The sequence below is a fragment of the Cryptomeria japonica genome, chromosome 5, assembly GCF_030272615.1.
Source record: "Cryptomeria japonica chromosome 5, Sugi_1.0, whole genome shotgun sequence".
In the NCBI taxonomy this organism is placed as follows: domain Eukaryota; kingdom Viridiplantae; phylum Streptophyta; class Pinopsida; order Cupressales; family Cupressaceae; genus Cryptomeria; species Cryptomeria japonica.
In genome coordinates, this window is record NC_081409.1 from 558325254 (window position 1) to 558347497 (window position 22244).

General features: G+C 37.5%; 1 protein-coding gene across 1 annotated transcript in view; it reads left to right on the forward strand.

Annotated features, from left to right (window-relative positions):
* The first annotated feature begins 2520 nt into the window (after positions 1-2520).
* The window catches only part of LOC131077714 (soluble inorganic pyrophosphatase 6, chloroplastic), a 134449-nt gene continuing 114725 nt past the window's right edge, over positions 2521-22244 (forward strand). Inside the window, exons 1-2 of the mRNA XM_058015251.2 lie at positions 2521-3056; positions 5952-6112. Coding sequence (XP_057871234.1) covers positions 2763-3056; positions 5952-6112 — 455 coding nt within the window. The 5' untranslated portion in view covers positions 2521-2762. The remainder of the gene's footprint in view (positions 3057-5951; positions 6113-22244) is intronic.

Below are 22244 nucleotides of genomic sequence, written 5' to 3' on the forward strand. Positions count from 1 at the left end.
GATAATTAGAAGATGGAAATGTGAATGCCACACACTTTGGGGCATAATTATTAAGACTTTGTAGTTTATATGAAATGGTTATCTTTAATAGCATGAGAAGTTGGCCAAATTCAAGTGGTATCGATTGTAAAACTTATAATGGCCAAAGTGTGGTGAACTACATACCTCTCTCATAGAGTTTTATTCCTAGATTATTGGAGTTTAATATCAGGGACTACTTTATCAAGATGAGATTTGATCATTCAATTCTATTTGTTAAGTTTGACATTATCCCAAAAAACCAGCATGGAAAGAAATCCCATCACATGCAGATGAAAACTCTTTTCGAAGGGAAAATCATCATGAATCGAGAAAATTGAGGACTCCTTAGAGTTTCTACTAAGCAATATTTTCAAGAAACAAAGAATAAAACAGGAGGTCATCAACAAACCCATTGTGATGAAGAGTGTAAGTCCACTAAGAGGTCATCAATAGAGAGTAGGATGAAAAAAGAAGAAATATGAGAAAATGGTGCAAACAAAAAAAAGAAAGGTATGTGAATGAAAGAAGGAAAGAACTATTTTCTCTTGGAAACACAACCCCAAATTTTTTTGGATGGAATTTCAACAAAGGAGAAAACCAATTGAAAACAATATCACAAATGCCTAATGGTTAGAGTATGTGAGGCTCCTCTGTGAGCGGGTTCATGATAAAGACTCTCTTCCCATGGTTAACACATTGACATAAAGATCTTCACAGTATAAAATATCAAGTGAGGAATAAAGAACTTAGCAAGTGGTGAGAATATGGAGTCGAGACTCTAGCCCCTCACATCACTAGAAAGTTCAATGATATCAATTTTGATGGATTTCTGGGAGTAAGATAGAATGTGAAATTAGTATATGGGCATAAACAAGAGGGAAAAAGAGCAAAAGGGCAAGAAATATTTTGACAAAGACATGTTGTCGTTGATCGTTACATCATCCTTAAACACTCAATTGAAAAAATATAGGACACTCAAGGTGAGGAAGCTTTTTGTTTCTTTGTAGATTTTAAAAAAGCCTTTGAGATGGTGTCGAGAGACAAATTGTGGAACAAAATGGAGGAATCATGTATTCAAGATGAGAGTAGAACTGCAATGCCTAGACTTTATGAACACAACAAAGCTAAAATCATAACAAGCAAAGGAATGTCCGAATGTTTTGACATTAACATTGGTGTGAAATAGGGATGTCTTTATCCCCCACTTTATTTGGTCTATACATTGACAAATTAGAAGATCAGTTAAGCAAAACAGGTTGGGGGGTGAGTATCTAGTTATCAAGGTATGTGGCAAAGCTACATTTATACTTTGATGATCTTATCTTAATTTCAAAACTTGTCCATGAGCTAAGAGAACATTTGAAGGCATTGAAACTCTTTTGTTAAGAAAGACCAAAGTCATAATTTTTCATTAAAAAAGAAAGAGAAACATGATAGCTTTCTTTTTGAAGGTAGTCCTTTGGAGATAGTGAAAGAATACAAATATTTGGTGATTGACTTTCACTACAAACTCAATTGGGAGATTTGTAGAGCAAAAATGATATAGGGAGGTTAGAAATATTTTTACTTACTCCTTAATAGGTGTAGAAAAGATAAACTTTGGGATTGGAAAATCAAGAAAACCCTTTTTGGTTTGTTGGTCATGTTAGTTGTCCTCTATGGATTTGAAGTTTGGGGAAGTGGCATGTTAAATCACATATACAGATAGTTAGAAAGAATCCAAAAGCACATAATCACAAGCAATCTCAAAGTGGAAACCGCAGTCCCTTATTAGATTCTTTTGGTTAAAGCAAGAACTTTACCACTCGAAGCAACAAAGATAATTTAGTTGTTAAACTATCTAAAGAAGGTTGAAAACATGGATAGTCATCAATGTGGATGAAGAATTAGGCCGTAAGAAGAAGACACAGATGAAATAGAATAATGAGTGATTGAGTAAGTGGGACGCCAATCTACAATAGTACCCTAACACCAACAAGGAAATAAAAAAAATACGTGGCAAAAAAAATTGGGAAGAGAAGACTTGCATCTTCTACTAATAAAGGGGTCGTGGAAACATAACAAAACTTTATCATAAAGTGTGTAGCTTATAAGGATATTCATACCCAACTAAAAATTGGAAAAACTTCATGAGTTATTTCAAGAAGCAAAAAAACACAAGACAACTAGCTCGTTGGTCAATATTTATTATAGAAGATTCAACATTGAAAAGAATTTGAAGATAATTTAATATTGTGATTCTTGATCTCTTAGATTACATGGTCTCGCAAATGCCATTAAAATCATTCATTCACACACAAATATACGTACATACACTACCAACTCTCCACGATAAACAATGAACAACTTTTAAGCCTAAGAAATTAAAAATAATTATTAACATCTCTAACACGAAAAATACATTTTAACATCTTGGAGAAAAAAAAAAAAAAAAAAAAAATTTACCATATTTATAAAAAAGAAATATAATAGAATAAATCTAGAAGAAACACCATGCAAGAGTTCTACTGTTATTGGGACGAGTTTTATCATTTTTAAAAAAATTCTTTGTCCTCGGTAAGTGGTAGTAATAAGCGTTTTCTTTCGATTGCAGAATATTACCATACCAAGACAGTCCAAAATTTAATCCAGGTACAACTAACCATCCAGGCATCGTCGTCTCCCCACTGTTGGGAGGGAAGCGGAGTCAGGTTTACTGAAGTGGGGAGAGTAGCCTTTTGGTGAACAAGTTAATTAGATCAATGGCGATCCTGAGAGCTGCAGCAGTGAGTGCTGTTCTGTCTCCAATTTGTTCATTGCCATACAACTCTGTAGTGGGAGGAGGAGGAGCAGGAGCAGGAGCAGGTGGCTTTGCTGCGCTGCGAATCCGGCCTTTGAGACATCATGCATTTAAGCAGCAGAGATGGCTTTCCTCTTCCACTCCAAGGGCTTTCACCTGCACCGCTCTCTACAGACCAGAGGTCGAGATCAAGGACGAGGGTGCTCCGGAAACGCTCCAGTACAGAGTCTTTTTCCATGACAAATCCGGGAAGAAGGTAACATTTGTTTTTCATTAGCCTTTGAATTATACAAAAAAGCCTCCCTTTCTGGTTGTAAGTCCTTCGGCAGCTCAGCCAAACAATGGTCATCCTATTCTGTATGTGTATGTTTTCTAGCACACATATAACATCGATCTTCTTTTCTTGGCCAATCATGGGCATTGCAATCGCTTTTGTCAGCTTTCAAATCCTGTTAAGCTGTATAAATTTATCAACTTTTTTCTGCTTTGTGTTCTCATGGATAGCCAATGTGTTGCTGGCGTTTATCAGCAGTCTACACAAGAAAAATATAGGCTGCTTTAATCACATTCAAGCAGGAATATGATTGGCCTGGGTCCCACCTGGCCCGAATTACAGCCCCCATAGACACAGAAGTTCCCAACCTCCAGGAAAGCTAGGACCTGAATCAGTTTGTGGAAATTCATTTCAGGAACTCAGGATCTTCAATGCCTTCCTTCAGGACTCTTTTCCGAGTATCCATAACATCCTCTAAACTGAGTCTAGTAAAGCCTTTCGCAGTCTGATTTTCTTACATTCCTCAGCAAGTTTTCATAGTTTAACATGTTCGACCAGGCTATAATATGCTTTCTGAAGCGCACCTCTTTGATATTTTCACTGTCTTTGCTTTTTGCAATTCTGACGCCCTTCCAGGAACCAAAGCATTCACCTTTTTCATGCTAGTAGGGTTTATCCTTCTCCACCGGGATTGCCAATAAAAGAAAGAATAGACAAAAACAAAACCGAATTGCTGGATTTGTGAAGGAGTTTGCGGGAGAAAAAGGAGCCATTTTAGAAATCGACAAGGTCAAAGGTAGGAGACTTCTAGCAGGGTAGAATCGCAACATTTGGTTTATTTAAGCACCAATATCACGTCTCGGTAAAAAGAGTACGAACAGATTTCTATAACCAAGAATTGAATTTTTTTTAACGTTTCAGAGCTCACTTCCTAAATTTAATTGAAAATTATTTGAAAGAGGCTATAAACCATGGAAGATGGTGTTTGGCCTACATCTAAATTACCTCTTCCATTTTTTCACTGTACTTGTTTTTGCATTGCCGCCATCCTTCCTAGAACTAGAGAATTCTCCTTTCTCATGCTAAGAGGGTTTATCCTTCTCGATGGGGTTTGCCATTGAAAGAGAAAACAGACAAAAACAAAAGCAAATCGCAGGATTTTTGTAGGGGATTGTAGGAAAAGGAGGGTAATTTAAGAAATTGAGAAGTTAAAAGGTAGGAGACTTCTAGAAGGGTAAAATATCGATCTATCAGTGGTCCATATGGTTATTAACTTAAGCACAGTACTATAACTTAGGAAACAGAGTAAGAACATACCTTAACAGCTAAGAATAGAAAATATTATTAATTGTCAAAACCCCCTTCCTGGATTCAACTGAAAACTCTGTCAAGAGCAAATAAACCACAGGGAAAAGTTGAGACAAGGACCTTGGCAGAAAAAAATCTGCAGAAAAAAGTCTGCATCCACCTGCCTCAGAGCTGTGACGAGGACCTGGGTAAAAGCGAAAGATTAGAGTGGGATGGGAGGCTTAAAAAGTTAAAAGTGTCACAATCATACTCATATGGGAAGGGCTTGAGGTGGCAGCCATTGGCTATCCCTTCTATAAAAATGATTTTATGTGATTATGACGGTGGAATTAAAACCCATTAAGATCAATTAGATATTTTAAATAAATCAAGTGTGTTCATTAGCGATAGGGTTAAGGGAGTCCATAGCCCCTTTTACGCAAATAAGAATTCTAAGAAGAATATTGTCCTCTTCATTTTAGTTTATAAATTTAATTGATTCTTTTTTCCTTACTGTCAGTCGATCAGTTGCTGTTTCTCCTAACCTGAACAAGCTTAGAATTTGGTAATCTCATTAGACTTTTGACAATGCCCAAGAGTTGACTTCTGAGTTTCCAATTAGAGAAGTCTCGTTTCTTTACTGCTTTGATTATTATTCTTGTTAATTGACAATCCTGGACAATCTTAAGGTTGGGCATCAAGGTCCATCCTTAAGCTAACTTGTTGCTGCTCTAATCATAATCTTCACAGCAAGTCAGTGAGGCCAAACTGCATGAGCTCTGTCTACTTCACTGCCACCAGTTTGTCCAGGCTAATCTTTTGATGCGCCATCAAAGTTGAGTTTGATCCTCCAGTGAGTGAGGAAGACCATTTGGCAGATACTTATCTGGAGACCCTGGTTGTAATTCCTATACACTATTTCGAAATAATTCTGGGTTACCTGTATACCACATCTCCTGTTCTATCATTAGTGTTCAAATCTGAAGACAGCAGCACACAGCATGCAATTAAATAATCAGAGAAATTATAGCAAAATGTTATCATGGAAACTTAATTACTTGACACACATTTGTCCTTAAAGCCTAAAGTTAAACAAGAACTCTGCAGTGTTGCACATAGTGGTATGGAACAAAAATCTAGATGATATTATAACAACAAAATGCTGGAGGATAGAAGTTCAAATGCATGGATTAAACCAATTACAAAACAGATATTTCTTGATATTCTTGTCCTTCTAGTCTCTCTCATTGCTAGTTGAGTTCATAAAACCTTGCTACCAGGGGCATACTTTTGATGTCTTGTCCCTGTAGAAGTTTCCTTACATTGATTGCTGAGAAAATTGCTTTCTTTTTCTTCTTCATGAGAAGCTGGAAGTTTTAATTTTTCTCCTTACACCCCCCTTGAAACTGAGTTCCTTGTAGTTCACTATCTCCTAACTGTATAGCATGTTTTTATTTACACATCTTGTTCTCTTTGTGAATATTGATTTTCATATCTGTCATGACAATTTAATGCATCGTACATGTGTTTTCACTATCTTTCTTTTTCATACATATATCTTATACTGTTGTTGCACTTCGCAATTTACAGATATCGCCTTGGCATGATATTCCATTGCAATTAGGGGATGGATTATTCAACTTTATAGCTGAAATACCAAAAGAGTCAAGTGCAAAGATGGAAGTGGCAACTGATGAGCCATACACACCAATCAAGCAGGACACTAAAAAGGGCAAGCTTCGTTATTACCCGTAGGCACTTTATTATCCTTTTGCTGTGTTTGATCATATGTTTTTGATTCTTATATAAAGGCTTATGCAGGCTAGTTCAATTTTTTTAATATGGTTGGAGTGAATTTTGGCATCAGCAACATCGTCTGTGTTTGCTTAGCAGGTTTATAAAAATCTGATGTATTGGAGAGGTTTATAAAATTACTTCTCTCTTGCCACTCTGTATCTAATTTCTATTGGCCCTCTTTTCTTGAAACCAATCAATAGATTCAATTGTAATGTGCTCTATTTATTATTCACGTTTAATATTATAAGAAATTCAAAAGTATTAATACTGACAATTTTTGGATAAAATAAAATCTTGTTACAGTGTTAGGCCAAAGGCAAGTTAAGATCATTAGAAGATTGAAATCCAATCCTTTAGAGAAGTTGACCCACATGAGTTAGATCTTTAGTAATAATTAATAGCCAATATTATTACAAATATCACCAGAGCTGCTAGAACGTGAACCTACCTTTGATCCAATCCCCGATCAATACAATTTTCTTTTTGTTAGGTTAATAGGATAAGGATGAAAAACAACGGATTGAGAATGTGAACACACATGTTGGCACCAATGAATGCCCAGAAAAATAAGCTTGGTAATTCACATATTGACTATCATTATCATCTCTTACTAGTTTGCAAAACTAGAAGGTTTGGTAATCTCAAGACCTGCCAAAACCAATCATTAGGAGCATCATGACAGCAGCATTCCTAGCGTATTTTCTCTCTTTTCAGTCCATTATGCCTCACCCATAATGAGCAATTTGTCAAACAAATCACTAGCCTTTGTGGTAATGTGATATTTTCAAAACAAATCTAAGAAGACACAAACTTAAGAAACAAAATCTGCTACCAGTATTTTGATGGACTCCACTTCCTGTTCCTAAGCTATTGTCAAAGATTTCTAATTTTGGCATTTTAACCTCCACTTGCATTTCCCTAGAAATTTCGAATTCATAATTTTTAATTTTGGCATTTTAAATGCCAATTGCATTTCCTAATTTCCAATAACCAAGACAGAAACTTGATGAGTGTTGGTGTTTTAATTTGCACCTTTTGGTACATCACAAAATGGGACAGCATTTAATAAGCTTTTCTTTGAATTAGAAGGGGAAGCTCCCTTGTAACAAAACCCTAGAACATAAGGAAATTACCTCTAGCGTATTCCAATATGTAGAAGTTAAATTTTGGGGTTTTGAGCATGCAATGCAAACAAACTAAAAAAATTGCTTGTCCTTTTGTTCTTGGGTAAGTGCTCCAACCTTATCAGCACTTCTACGCAAGGTGAGAGATTTTTATATCTTTTCTTGAAAGTAAACACTTGCAATAGCTAATAATTGCTCACACTCACTAGTTAAAAGTAGAGGCTAGAAAACGTGAATAAAATGCAAAACATAATATTGGATATTACACACAATGTTAGGCAAATTAAAAGGAGGAAATCACATATAAAGCTGCATTTACTCCTTTGATGAAATTTACAATATAAAACCAGCAGATTTTAATGAAAGTAATTCAGTTTGCTTCCACAACACATTCACAAGATCATATAGAAGCTTGCATTGTATTCTTATTGGAAAATAGGTGTCAAAATTAGCATTGGATGCCAAAGGCACTTATAAATAAGTGTTTATAAAGTTTTGCATGAAAAAATAAAGAAAAGCTAACCAAAACTTCTACACTGAATATTTTGCTTGTGCACAGAGCAATGTACAATGCAATTTGGTCCACAATTCCAGTACCTAAATCAGGAAATCTTTTAATAGATTTCTGATAAGGATAACTATTAACTGAAATAGATCTTAAAAGGTCGTATAAAAATAGCTGATCTATAAATAATTGTTGATATGCTTGCTTTTGTTAAAAAAAATAGTGATGGCTAAAAATAGCATGGGCTACAAAGAACCAGTTTGACACTTGGCTCTGGGCAATGATTCTAATCAAGCTCTTCTATTCTGACCATGGTGGATCCTCTAAAGAAGCTGTGAAACCTGATGACCAATCTTGGTGGCTGAGTTTGATTTCTTCCTCGAAAACTTGTGCAATTTAGTGTTCTATACTTGTATCTTGTCCATGGTGAAGATAAGTGCTGATCCTTGGTCAACTGTGATAGAGCTTAAAGAATTTTCCAGTCAATAAGATGCTGAGAAACTTGCTCCCATGGTTTTCTTTTGCAGACTTGAACTTTGCCATGTAAAGAGCATGCTTTTGAATAGTCTTTGCACTTTTTGTTATAATTTGATGTTCACTTTGTCACTTGAGTGCCTTTCTCTCTCCAACCTGCTTTTGTGTAACGCTCCGCCAAGAAACCCGTTGATGTGTTTTTTGGACACTTAAAACATAGAATAAAATACCAAAAGTATTCTATCCTCTCTTGTTTCTTTATTTAGTCAGGTCTTGATGTGTGGATAGCTCAATTGGTTGATGTGATTGCTGGTAATCCAAGGGGACTTACGTTGAATACTTGAATACTTGAATGTTTTGGATGTTGCTGGAACTTAGATTCTAACTACTTGCTTGGAAAATAAAGAGTATAAGGGATAGGGTTTAAGAAGACTACACTACTCCTAAGAATGCAAGAGACAATGAACTATTAGGTGAAATTCAACTAAGCTTCACTTCGCCATCAACGAACAACTCCACAAAGCTAGTGCAATCTCCTAAGGTAGGCATGCGATGTTCAAATCACTATCAACAACAAAGATACCATCAAAGCAATGCATATCAAAGTCTTAATAGCAATTGAAGTTAAGCATTTTTAAGAATTCCAGTTGATCACACAAGGCAAACTTACAATCAGCAAATCGCTAGTAGTATGGATAAATGAATTTCATCATTAATCATTCATAATTCCTTTCATTCATCTAATCAACATGAAAGCAAATGAGAAGTAGAAACCATGTAGCTTGTTGAAATAACACATTTCACCATATCTTCAATGAAAAGAGTATATCCATTTACAAGTCTTAGCAACAAATTCTTCTTCTCCGACTCTATTCTAACTTCTAACTTCTAACTTCTAATCTATCTATTCTTCTACTTTTCTAACATTAACCTGCTATTAACCTTTACAAATGAGAGAGAGAAGCCTTTTATAGTGCTCCTTTTACAAATGAATGGCTTCGATCAATTTTAGATCAATGTCCAAGATTACAAGATGAAAACCCTAATTAGGGTTTGTTAAAACAACTCCCTCTGACCAATGAGAAAATTACATTTAGGTTCAATATTGAATGTGAACCAATAGAAAATGGGGGTAGGTATCTCAAAGTTTGTGCCTCCTTATGATGAGTCAGGTGTATTGCATTTGGACATGCTGATGTGGAAGTAACCTGATTGGTTGATGATGAGAGGATGCCATCTCAGCTTGCTCATCTGAAACTATTTCTATTCCTCGATCACGCTTGCTCTTCTTTACTCTAACTTGGAAAATTTTCTCCTTGTGATGCATTCCTAATCTCAACCTTTGAATCTTGAAGTATTTCCTTCCTTAACCTTCTTTGATGACCTTCTTGTATTTCATTTTGATGTGTGAATGCTTTCCTTTACTTGTATAGTTGCCTATCTTGAACTTGAACGCAATCTTCTTTTTTGTTATGATATCCGTCTTTCATGTCTTAGATGTGCAACTTGAACTTCTTCATGTGATTGATCCCCCGGGCTTCTTTGAATGCTCATCTTTCCTAACCTTCCATCCTTGTAGAGACACAATGAATCAAGGATCAGGCAAATATAGTAATAAAGTAATACTTAGTCTGTCATCCTCTTAATAGACCATAAATCATGATTCAAAATCCATTCAAGTCTAAGAAGATTTTCAAATCTGGAAAATGTCTTGAATCATATCTACTGTTGATGAATCAGGCTCTAAAACTCAATCCGCTGATGAATTTGTCACACCTCCATGTTGAATCAACCTTTAATTTGCTTCATAACTTAATAAAATTGCCTACAAAACCTGCACCCACAAATCGCTGTGAACACTGCTCTTATTTTGCTTTATTGGGGTAGATACAATTCGCTGCTATCTGAAGGTTATCGCTGCCTGATTGAAGATTGTGTCTGTTTCAAAGAACAACGCTGCTCCTTAGTGATGAATGAGATCACTTGTTTAAAATGAAAAATCGCTGATGTGGAAACCAAATTGCTGCCTCTAGGAAACAAATTCGCTGCACAGATAATTATTGATCATATGAAATGATCAATAAATTTTTGAAAAGAGGGGGGTGTCTTTCTATTTCAAAGCCGACTTGTTTTCTTTTTGTTTTTTATTTTCATTTGATAATTCTAAGTCAAAGGCTGACTTATTCTTTCCATTTCATGCCTTTACGTAACTTGAATTTCGTTTCTCTATGTTTGCCTTCAAATTTTGAATTAAAACTTTTATATCAAGTGGGCCCCTCAAATTGGCTGGCACTGATGACTTGTGTCTTTCTCCTTTAATGTGGATTCTAAAGGTCAAGGTGTCGACGGTCTTATATTTTTTAAATGAAATACCTCTTGTTATGAGTGGGGCACTCTATATCCTTGTTGGCGCTAACTCCTACACCCGCTAAGTGCCTTAGGCTTAAGCATAGTATGCCATAGTGGGAGAAGTGGTCAAGGATGGTCAAGGGAGTATATGCCGCAGTGGAGGGATGGTTCGGAAGGTGAGAGGAGTATGTGCCGTGAGGGAGAGGAAGTGAGGGCTGTCAGTGGTGTAGACATGCTGTGGTGGGAGATAGATGATGGATGTGGGTGAAGGACATGTTGCGTGGAGAGGGAAGTAAGGGAGGTTGGAGTTTAGGATGTGCCATGATTAGGGAAGGTGTAAGGACATGGATATGAAATGGAGGATATGGGATGGATGGAAGGATGGAAGGAGATGGATAGATATGAAGAATGTGGTGAAGGCATAAGGGATGGCAAGGATGAAGGTAATGAGAGATGCAAGATGTAAGGATGGAGGTTGGAAGGGATGCCATGGGGAAGGATGGGTGAGGGTCAAGGAAGGAGTGAAGGATGTGGGATGAAGATGGACAGAAGGATGGAAGGTGATCGAGGACGAAGGTAAAGTGGAAGAAAGGAAGGGAGGACTCCCTCTCGTGAAGATTTTATACTTGAATTTCCTTTCGGAAATCCAAGGAAAGCCATTGATATTGCAAATTTCACTCTTTTATCCCTTACCTATCAGTTATCATTATCCATTGAAATACAGATTTGCTTGAGGATTATCAATTATCTTGATCCTTCATCACGGAATTCATGCCTGGACACGACTTGGAAACTGCATAGCATCCTCTCTCAAGAGGTTAAAAGTTCCAAAACTACTGCTAAGCTAGGCAACTGATCTAAGACAACTACTCTAGAAAGCAAAAAAAAAAGTAGGGGTTTCACAACATAACCCTAGAGGATAAGAGAAAAGTATACAAGGAATGAATGGAAATATTTTATCATGCATAACATGTACAAGATAAAGTCAACTAATTGTTAACCAACTATACACGTGTGGAAGTCTAAACTCTCAAAGCTCCAACCGAGTTAATTCGAGTCACCTCTAAGGGTTCCTTGACGTCGCTACCTTCGCAACACATCCAAAAACTAGGCCAATTACTCATGACGGGCTAGGAGATGACTAAATCAACCTCCAACACTAAACCGATCACATCTACGCTCATTTTAAAACACCAATTGAAATGTTCCGATGATAACATATGATACACCAAGAATAGAGAAGCATAAGAGATTGGACTTCGTGCTTGATTCCAACACCGGTGCACGCAAAGCAATATCAATCCATATCCGATAACAATTATTACATCCATCTCCAATTGGAGTGCTCAATACATACATGATCAATGAGACAAGACATGTTTCAATATTCAAATGATTACATCTTACAAGAAAGAGAGAGAATGAGAAGAATCTAGTGTTGAGGAAGGAGGTAGAATCCATCTAGCCAGTCATGAACCAAGTCATCTGATCCCCAATGGTGGTTGGCAACGCCACCTAACCATGTGATACCCTCAGGTCCACCCCACCATCCTTGTGGAGATAGTCACACAACCCAAACAATCATGCAAGCATACAAGGGGGAGTAATGGGCTCTACACAAGAGCGCAACATGGAGCATACTCAACATGAACATATCAACCCAACAAGAGTCATAAAGCCACAACAAGATGGAAATGCCAACAATGCATCACTTACATCATAGAGCAACAATCAAATAAGAGAGGGTGCCTGAGGAACAATAAGTAAACCACCAAAAGAGCGAGGAAGCATCCTCAGTTAGCAACAGTAAGGGCAAGGAGGCACCCACAAGAGTAACACCAACTTTGCCATACGACATATATCACGACGAGTTAACCAAAAGATCAAGCAATAGTAAATCCATAGGGTGCTACTCAAACAATTAGGCCCTAGATACTAGAGTGCTAGTGTAGGGAGTGTCATCATGTGTGCTTGTGAGGATGCACCACATAGAACCGAGCATTCTCTCATACGAACAAGAATGGCGCTTATGCAAGTCCCAACGCTACATGTGCGGGCATACCACTTTGGGCAAGATCTAGTGCCTATATGAGCGGGCATGCCTTCCTGATACATCCTTGGTCTCATACTAGTGACAAAGGCATGCTTGGGGCACCAATTATCTTGTTAAGTGTTTTAGCCCAAGTTTATTATTATGTTATCACTTGATTACAAAACTTCCCAAATGTGATTGCCAAGCGTACCACTTATGTGTCGGGGAAATGAATGGGAGCCACTCCCTAAACCCACTTTAATACCTAGACCAAGCTCATCCCATTCAATTGAATGGGGTATCAAAATAAAACACAATGTCTTGATTCACTTGCCATAATCTCAATTACATCAGATATCTTTTTTACACAATGCCATATCAACCATATACAAGACATACTCAATTGATCATACTACCAAGAGAGCGGATCCACTTGATCCCACAATGAAATACAATCATAAAGAAGATACAAGGCATCTATTTCAAAGATTTCCATTAAGCACTCAAGCATTCGTTTCAATTGCTCATATCAAGAGCTATCAATTCATTATACCTGGGAAAGCACAAGTCAAACATCAATATCAACTTAAATGCAATTCAAACATGCCAACATCAATTGCAACATCTCAAAACATCAATTATCTCTATAACAAAACTACTCTCGCATGAATGAGGCATGCTCAATTGCTTATAAAATCAAGTAGACTGTACCCCATTTTGATCCTATGAAACGAGGTTCAGACGACAAGTCATTATACCCAAGTTAAATGCCCTACTAAGCCATACAATCAAAAGTGCATCTTTGTGCTTCAAATGTGCATCATTTTACTTCAAAAGCTCAACACTAGATCAATTGCGCATTTTTGGGTATCAGATGCGCATGACTGCAAATCAATTGCACATTTCTGGGTGTCAGATGCGCGGGGCTACCCTAATGGCCTCCAAGGGCTCAAAATCAAACCAAATCAATTCAGAAACTCAAGAAATCAATCGCCCAAGCAAAATAGAGGAAGACCCAATGATTCACATCAAATTCACATCATTCAAACACATTCGAAAAGCCATTATACCCTTTACATAGAATTTTAGCTATATAACCCCATATGAAACCCACATTTTCCAAAATTGAGTCACACATCTTGCACACACAACCAAATCAATACATTCAAGGTTTGAAAGCACTTATTGGACCATTACAATTCATTTACAAACTAGTTTGAGATCAAGAAGAAGAAAACAAGGGAGATGTGAAGAACCCTACCTCATTTGCCCCAAATTGGAAAAATGCAAAGATCACCCAACATACCCAACCAATTCGCACACCCTTTGGACAACTTGACGACCTCCCTATTCCTACTGCAATGCAACCAACCCCATTCGAATCCCTCCACAACCAATTCAAATTCTCCATTTCAACATTCAAGCATGGAGAGGTTTTTTCCTCCAAAAATGTAGGTTTTTTCCTCCAAAATTGTTTAAGTATGAAAAATTGCCCTTCAATACAAAATATAACTCACTTTTTGAGTGAGTAATAAAATAATAATAAACCCAAGTTCAAAATATATACAAGACTCCCAAAATGGCCCCCAAAACTTAAATCGCACATGCACATTAAGTCAAGCACATATATAGCATAATGCATGTTTAAATATTAAACTACTTAAATCTTATAAACTTACCTTTAGCGCATGCAATAAATGACGACATATCTCAATTGTCTGAATATGTACAAACATTCATTACGGGCCGACTAAACATGATGACTAGGTTTTCCGAAAGCTACCTATTGCGGTAGTCGGGGCTCAAAATAATAAAATAATAAAATCAAAGGGGATTGTCCTAATCAAGGGACAACGGGTTTGGCTCAAGGTATTTGGCCAGTGTGCTATCTCTTGTTAACCTTTGTCGGGGATATGGGCACGCTTAGACCTGTGGAGCCAGGTGGAGTCGATGCCTTGTACCTGTAGTCACTGAAACATTTACACGCCAAGTGTACCTGCTCATATATATATATATATATATAATCAAATTGACTCAAATCATTCAAGGGGATTTTAACATCGCATGCATTCTCATTTACTTGAATGATACAATATCATCCCTTTCACATTTAATTATCAATTAAACTCAATTATAATTTCATCTAATCGATTGCATTAAATAATATCCTCAATATTATTCTTCTACAACAATTAAGAGTCCAGAGCAAGATCGTACACCACAAAATGATCTACATCCAAAATGCAAGTGGCATAGTACATAGGCACAATTGCAAATCCACATAAAGAAGTATGCAATGCAGAAGAGTAGGGGTGGGGCATTACATTTTAGGCCTCCAAATGCAATTTTCCCTCATGTTTTTCTCTTGCTTTTGTTATTCAACATTCTAGGGGGTGCACTTGAACACTTGGGAGCACTTTTCATGTTCTCACTTCAACATTTATAACACTTAAGTGAATTTAGGTGCTTCTAGAGGTTTTAATAAACCTTTTCTTCTAATTTTTCATTGACAACTTGTTATCAACCTCCTAGGGGTGCATTTCGGCACTTGGGAGCACTTTTTCATGTTTTCACTTCAACATTTTGTCACTTAAGTGAATTGAGGCTCCCCTAGAGTGTTTGATACACTTTCATCATTTTTGTATGTTGACATTTTGACATTAGGTCATGAGAGGGTCATCCAAGCTTCTTGGAATCACTTTGTGATCTAATTTCACTTTGACACTTTGACATTTAAGTCAATGTTGGCCCCCTTTTTCACTCAAGTATCAAAAAGTCACTTTTTCATCCCAAATTGATGTTGAGTAAAAAGTGAAAAAGTGTTTCTTGAGTTACTTGAATGATCTATTTCTTCGTTGCCATTGAAAAGTGCAAGCACCTTATGACTTGAGTGAGTTTTTTCCTTGCAATATGACATTGGATCCCAAGGAATGCACCCAAGATGTTTGGAGTCATTTTCATGTGATTTTGGCCTTCCAGCATGACTTTATTTTCCTTTGACATGTCCCAGATCACCTGTATGTCTTTCCTCAGCTTGAAATAATCCCCAGGTGTTGTTTGCAATTAGGGCTGGCGGATTCCAATTGCCTTGGGCAACATTGGAATCCGCCCCCCCCCCTTTATAGGGCCAGGCCCAATACCTCTCAGCCCTCAACTAAAGAAACCTCCACGCTTCACTCAACTCACACGCCTCCTTGATAGGGTCGGCTCCATCAATTAAAAGGAAACTAATACTTAATTGTTTAATGGTAAGGAGGCCGACATGGTTGAGAAGTTATATGTCCCCTATAAATGCAGCGCATACTTCTCATTATCAAACCAAGTTTTTAGCTGATGACATTATATTCTGCAAAGAGCGAATTGATACAAAGGCATTTGGAATAGAAAACAGTAGACAGCGAACTTCACAAGAGGCAGCAGACCGAAAGGAAGAAGATCCAAATTGGAGAGCGAACTAGATCAAACAGTTGCAGATCCCAAACAGTAGACAGCGAACTAGGAAGAAGATCCAAATTGAAGAGCGAACAGCAGCAGATCCCAAACAGTAGACAGCGAACTCCACAAGAGGCAGCAATCCATCTCCAAAGCATAGAAGACTTCTTTCATGAACTGTGATTAGATGAGGAGGACTGCAAGCTGATTGAAGAGTATTTCATCTCTTTCACATAGTGACTGCAACTCCAGATAAGTGTGTAATGTTTAGTTGTATTCTAAATCATAAATCAGATCTGAGGATCCTTTGGCTGGGTTTTTCCTCTTAGGAGGTTTTCCCAGGGTAACTGTGCCTTGTCCTTAGCATTTCATTTCTCTTATTATGCTTAAAAGTACAGAAAACAATAAATTAATTAACCTAATTCTAAATTTCTGAGTTTTATTCAATCTGAAAGTACCAAATATAACACCAGGTACCCTTATTTTTTTCAAAACTTGCCTCGAAAGCTTTCTTGTTCATTTGCTTGCCTATGCACTTCACTGCTTTTTGTCATACCTTAGCTGAGACATGCACCTTGTGATGAACATGGAAACCACTGACTGGAATTGACGATTACAACATTGACAACTACTGGCAACGGGGACTTAGAAATTGATTACAAGTGACAAATGACAAGTTTTATAATTTGACAAATGACAAGTTTTATAATTAGAAATTAGAATTTGACTTAGTATGAAAAATTTAATAGAGGTGTATCAAAGAGCATACTATCAAATAATTTGTATATCTATTGCATGTATCCACATCTTGCATACATGTCCTTCATGGCAGTCACAATTGCAGCATCTAGTAAACACTTGCTTAGTACTTTCTCCTTAGGAGACCATCTACAAACAGGACAGTATTCAGATCCTTATAATAGTTTTCTGACTTTCATCACCTTCTGTCAAAGTTGCATGGACACGGATACGGTATCGGATACGGTACGGCTATTTTTTAAGACCCCCAATATGGATACGGCTGGATATGTCATTCATAAAAAACACATACACATATATTTAACACAATTTTCTAAGTTATTCGAGGAGATTTTCATTACTTCAAAAGCGATATAGACACATAATTGCTACATAAATAATGATAAGTTGATTTGACATTTTACAATATGCAAAAATAGTAGAGTTGCATTGGAAGATAACCCAAAAAATGGGTCACTGAAATAGAAAAACATTTCATTTGTCTTTCTCATTTGGTGTAGGTTTTGTTAATATCAATTTAAAAAAAAAAAATGCATGAATGAAGTTTTGTAAAATTAAATTTAGGAAGATTTACATTTATTTATTTTTTAAATCAAATCACATTAGTATCTAGCATGGTTGGAAATCAAGGATTTTTGGGCATGTGTATCCGGGCTGTATTGGATACGTATCCATTTCGGAAATGGGAACGGATACTAGGATACGCATTCCCAGGGAGGGACAAAGGAGTTTCCGGCAACTCTGCCTTTTGTTATCTTCCTTGTATGATTGTTTTGATTGGTAAAAAATAAGGAATTTCTTGGGTCTCCCTTTCGAAAAAAGGAAAAAAAGCAAAATATTGTAATGTCCCCTTCCCAAATGCCCTAGTTTTTGCCCTAAAATCCCAAATTCCATTCAAATAAGAAATGTAAGATGGTTAGAGGTATAGCTTTACCAATTAGATCCCGATTGAGACCCCTCAATCATATTAGATATAAGATCATTCTTATTCAATGAAAGTAAACACAGTTCACATGCCTTGTGAATGCTTCCACATTTTTCATACATGTTGACAATTCTCCTGGTGCAGTTGCAAACATAGTTCTGAGTTCACATGCCTTTTGAATGCTTGCACATTTTGCATACATGTCTACCAATGCAGTTGTTATGTTGCAAACATAGTTTTGAGTTCACATGCCGTGTGAATGTTTCCTCATTTTGCATTCATGTCTACTAGCGCAATTGCAGTTCACATGTCGTTTGAATTCTTCCACATTTTGTATACATGTCTCTCTGTTTCCTTGGTTTAAACCCTTAAAAAATTAATCCCAATCTACAAATTACAAATGTCAAGCTACAAAGTGATCCAAATTGTGTGACCATCCTTCCCTTTTTTGTCTTGTTGAAGGGAATTCCTTAGTCTTCTTCTTTTGATAGGCGATATTGAGGCATTTACTACCTGTTGACGTGTATTTTGTACACAATCATACACAGAATAAAATACCGACAGGCATCTTATCCTCTCTTGAGAAAATAGTCTCTAACTGCTGAAGATCTGCAAAAAGGATCAGTTAGGTGGACTCCAAGGTTCTTTTAGTGGGGTCTCCACGTGTGGACAAGCTTTTTTTAGTGGTATGATGTGATTTGCTGTTTCCTTCAAGGCTTCTTACGGATTCAATAGTTCGAAGGTTTCACTAATCTAAAAGGAACTTCTTGACTTGCTCAATCAACTCTTTCATTTCATCTTTCTCTTCTTGTGTCCTTGACGAATTTGTAGCATTTTGCAGGTACACAGGTTGAGCGGGTGGGGCTTGAGAAATTGGAGCTCCTGGGTGAAGGACCAACTGATTCGCTGGCTGTACGTTTGGATAGGTCGCTTGCGGAATTGGATTCATGACTGGAGTTTGGTTGGCCAAAGCGGTGCCAACTGCCTGCATCTGGTTAGGTGCTGCGACGGGTCCCATGTGTAGTAGTGGTCCAGTGATGTTTTGTCCCATGTGCTTACTTACTTCAATGGCTCTTGTATATGCCGCATTTAGATCATTCGGAGTTGGATGTGTCCTTACGAACATAGCTGTGAGATGATCTAAGGCTCCATAGTAAATTTCCCTTGGATCTGCAATAAGATAAGGAGGACGTAGCATTGTGTATGCTCGGTGAAATCTGTCATTGAAGGAAGTAATAGGTTCATGCTCTCTCCTTCGAACCTCAACAAACTGTCTATATAACTCTGCTGGTGTAGTTGGGATGCCAAATTTGGCAATGAATGCGTCTTTCATCGCGTCCCAAGTCCTGATGGATCCTGTAGGCAAATGAATAAACCAAAAGTATGCCTCTTCTCCCAATGAGTAGGGAAAAAGCCTACATGCCACATCTCCATATTCAATTTGTCTGTTTCGAAGAAGGTCCTCGAACATCTTGATGTGATCTTCTGCTGTGCGATGGAAATCACTAACATTGAACTTGGAACAAAAGTGTTCTGGATTCTTCGGCATATCATGATAAACTGCAAATTCCAACGGTGATGGATTGTTGACTAGCCACGTCGCACCATTGAGTACATGAGGAGGAGGAGGTGGTGGTGGAGCACGATGAGCCATTGTATTCCTTGAAACTGAACTTGATGAACTAGCTTGGCTCTTTGTTTGTGAAATTGCCTGGATACTAGATTGGATTGCCGCTTGGACTTGTTCTTGAAGAACTTGTGATGACTCAGGAGATCCTTCCAATCTTAGTTCGAACTCCTTGGGAGTGTCTTCTCTCTTAACTCGCTTTGCCTTGGAAGTAAACTGAAGTTCACTTAGATCTTTGATGCCTGGTGTAGACCTCAACAACCTTTGATGTTTCTCGGGCGAGAATGAACCAATGCGATCCAGCGTGAAGTCTTGCAAGGATTATTATGGGTTCCTTTGATTGCGAAGATCTCTAGCTATGACCCTTTGATGTTCTTCGGCTCTATCTTCCTCTTGCTCTAGGATGATTCTGACTCTGTTATATTCGACTTGACTTCTCCTTGCGTTCCAAGCTACTTGATTCAATTGGGAAATGATGTCTTCTTGGGTATCGCCTACTTGCAAATTGGGTTGCACCACTTGATTCCGTCCTTCATCTGGCAACACCATCGTACTTCATGATCATGTTTGCAATATTTTTCTCTTTTCAAAATCTTCGGACTTCGAACTTTGAAACTAAAGAAAGCCCTCCTTCTAGCGCCAATTCTGTTGACGTGTATTTTGTACACAATCATACACAGAATAAAATACCGACAGGCATCTTATCCTCTCTTGAGAAAATAGTCTCTAACTGCTGAAGATCTGCAAAAAGGATCAGTTAGGTGGACTCCAAGGTTCTTTTAGTGGGGTCTCCACGTGTGGACAAGCTTTTTTTAGTGGTATGATGTGATTTGCTGTTTCCTTCAAGGCTTCTTACGGATTCAATAGTTCGAAGGTTTCACTAATCTAAAAGGAACTTTCAAAAAAAAAAAGATAGGGCTTAAGAGGTCTAATCTAGCCTAACCCTATGAACGACTTAGCATGAATGAGATTTGGCAAGACTCAACCAACTTCAATTTTGCCATAAGATAACAACTCAATTGAAATTAGTGCGATCTTCTAAGGTAATAATGGTGTTCAATGCATCAAAGACCAAGGACACTACTATGAAGGTACATATCCTAGATACAAAAATGCTTGAAGGTTAAGGATGCAAAGTGTTTTCCAGTCGACCACGCAAGGCGTTCCTACAATCAGCAAGAAGCTAGTGGTTTGGATTGCGAATCCTACCAAATATCAAATCTCACACTTAGTCTTTCTAATTAACAAACTACTTTGATTGAGCGTGATTCAAGTACATCCAACAACCATGAAGATAACTTAAGAAATTTGCAACAAAACACCATAACTTCAATATTTTATTGATTTCCAAGTCATCATATACAACAATTGCTTGAATTTCTCTCTTCAAGACTCAATCTTGCTACAAAATAAAAATTGCTTACAACTCTAATCTCTCTATTTCACTCTTAACTCTATTCTCTATTAACTGATTCTTCTATTACAAATGAAATGAAAAATGGGGGTATAAATAGCATCCCCAATTACAATGAAAGGTCCAGATCGAAAGCAAATCAACGGACAAGATTATGACACCTAAACCCTAATTAGGGTTTATTACAAATGACCTCCTTTTTACTGAACAATATTAAATACATAGCCAAATATTAAATTTGGCACAAAAATCTAGGAGGTATCAACCAATGAGAAATAAGATGTCATGTCATCTGTAACAACCTTTCATCTAGAATCTTATTCCCTTTCCAATTTTCCTTCTTAGCATATGCAATGAATTTTGTCACAATTCCTTCGATTTCTGTGATTGGAATCTCGGGAAGATTCTTGATACTCTCTTCTAAGTGGATAACTTGATCAAATGCATCTAGAAGAGTTGTGTCCCAAGTAGGTTCAAGTTCCTTTGTTCTATCAATCAGGAGCATGGTGGCATACATCTGATCATACTGCTCATCTGTAACATCTGCGTCCTTGCGAAAGATGATAGTGATTCTATCCTCAAACTCTTGTAAATCCACATCTGTCTCGACCTCGATCCTCCTGCCAAGAATGGTACGAAGTACCTCAAATACTCTGTCCTGGATCGGATTGATCACCTCCTCAACTTGACCACATCTAACGCTGATGTCCTCAAAGAGAACACTCTTTATATGGAGTAAGGTTGACCACTGAAACAAACTGTGAGAATCACCTTCTAAGATCCTCTCTTGTGCTAAAATTCTTCTAGATGTATGTCTTATAACCTTCAAGACAGGGATGACAACGTCCTTGGTATGGGCAAATGCAGCTACTGTTGCCATCAATCTGTGGATTATCTCAAGAACTTGGATAGCCTGATGGGTGATCTTCGACATCCTTGTAATAAACTCAATGGCCACCGTGTGAGATCTATCCATCCAATTACATGTACGCTGGACCATATTCCTGAATCTTTCTGCTTCATTAATTGATTGAAGGGGCAATGCCTGCAATGGTGATCTAACTGGATCCTGACGTCCCAAAGGTTCATTGATGTGACTGAAATATGTCCTCCATGCACCGACCTCTCTCTCGAGCTTTCTATTCTTTTCTACTTCTTCTCTAAACTTATCCTTCAATGCCTCAAATGTGTCGGTGGCATCATCTAAAGTCTGCTCTGCTGTGGATGGTCCTAACTCAATAGTCTGTATATGATAGTCTTCTGCTAGGATCTCACCCTCATATTTGTCTGCTGCCGGTGTAGCTATCTGCAGTTTTCTAGATCCAGTCTCATCTCGAATCATCTTGGACATCTTTGTAGCCTTCTTCTTCTCTGTTGTCATATGTGAGCGTCCAACAAGGCTCTCTAGATCGATTGCACTGTCCTCGTCCTCAATTACGATCACC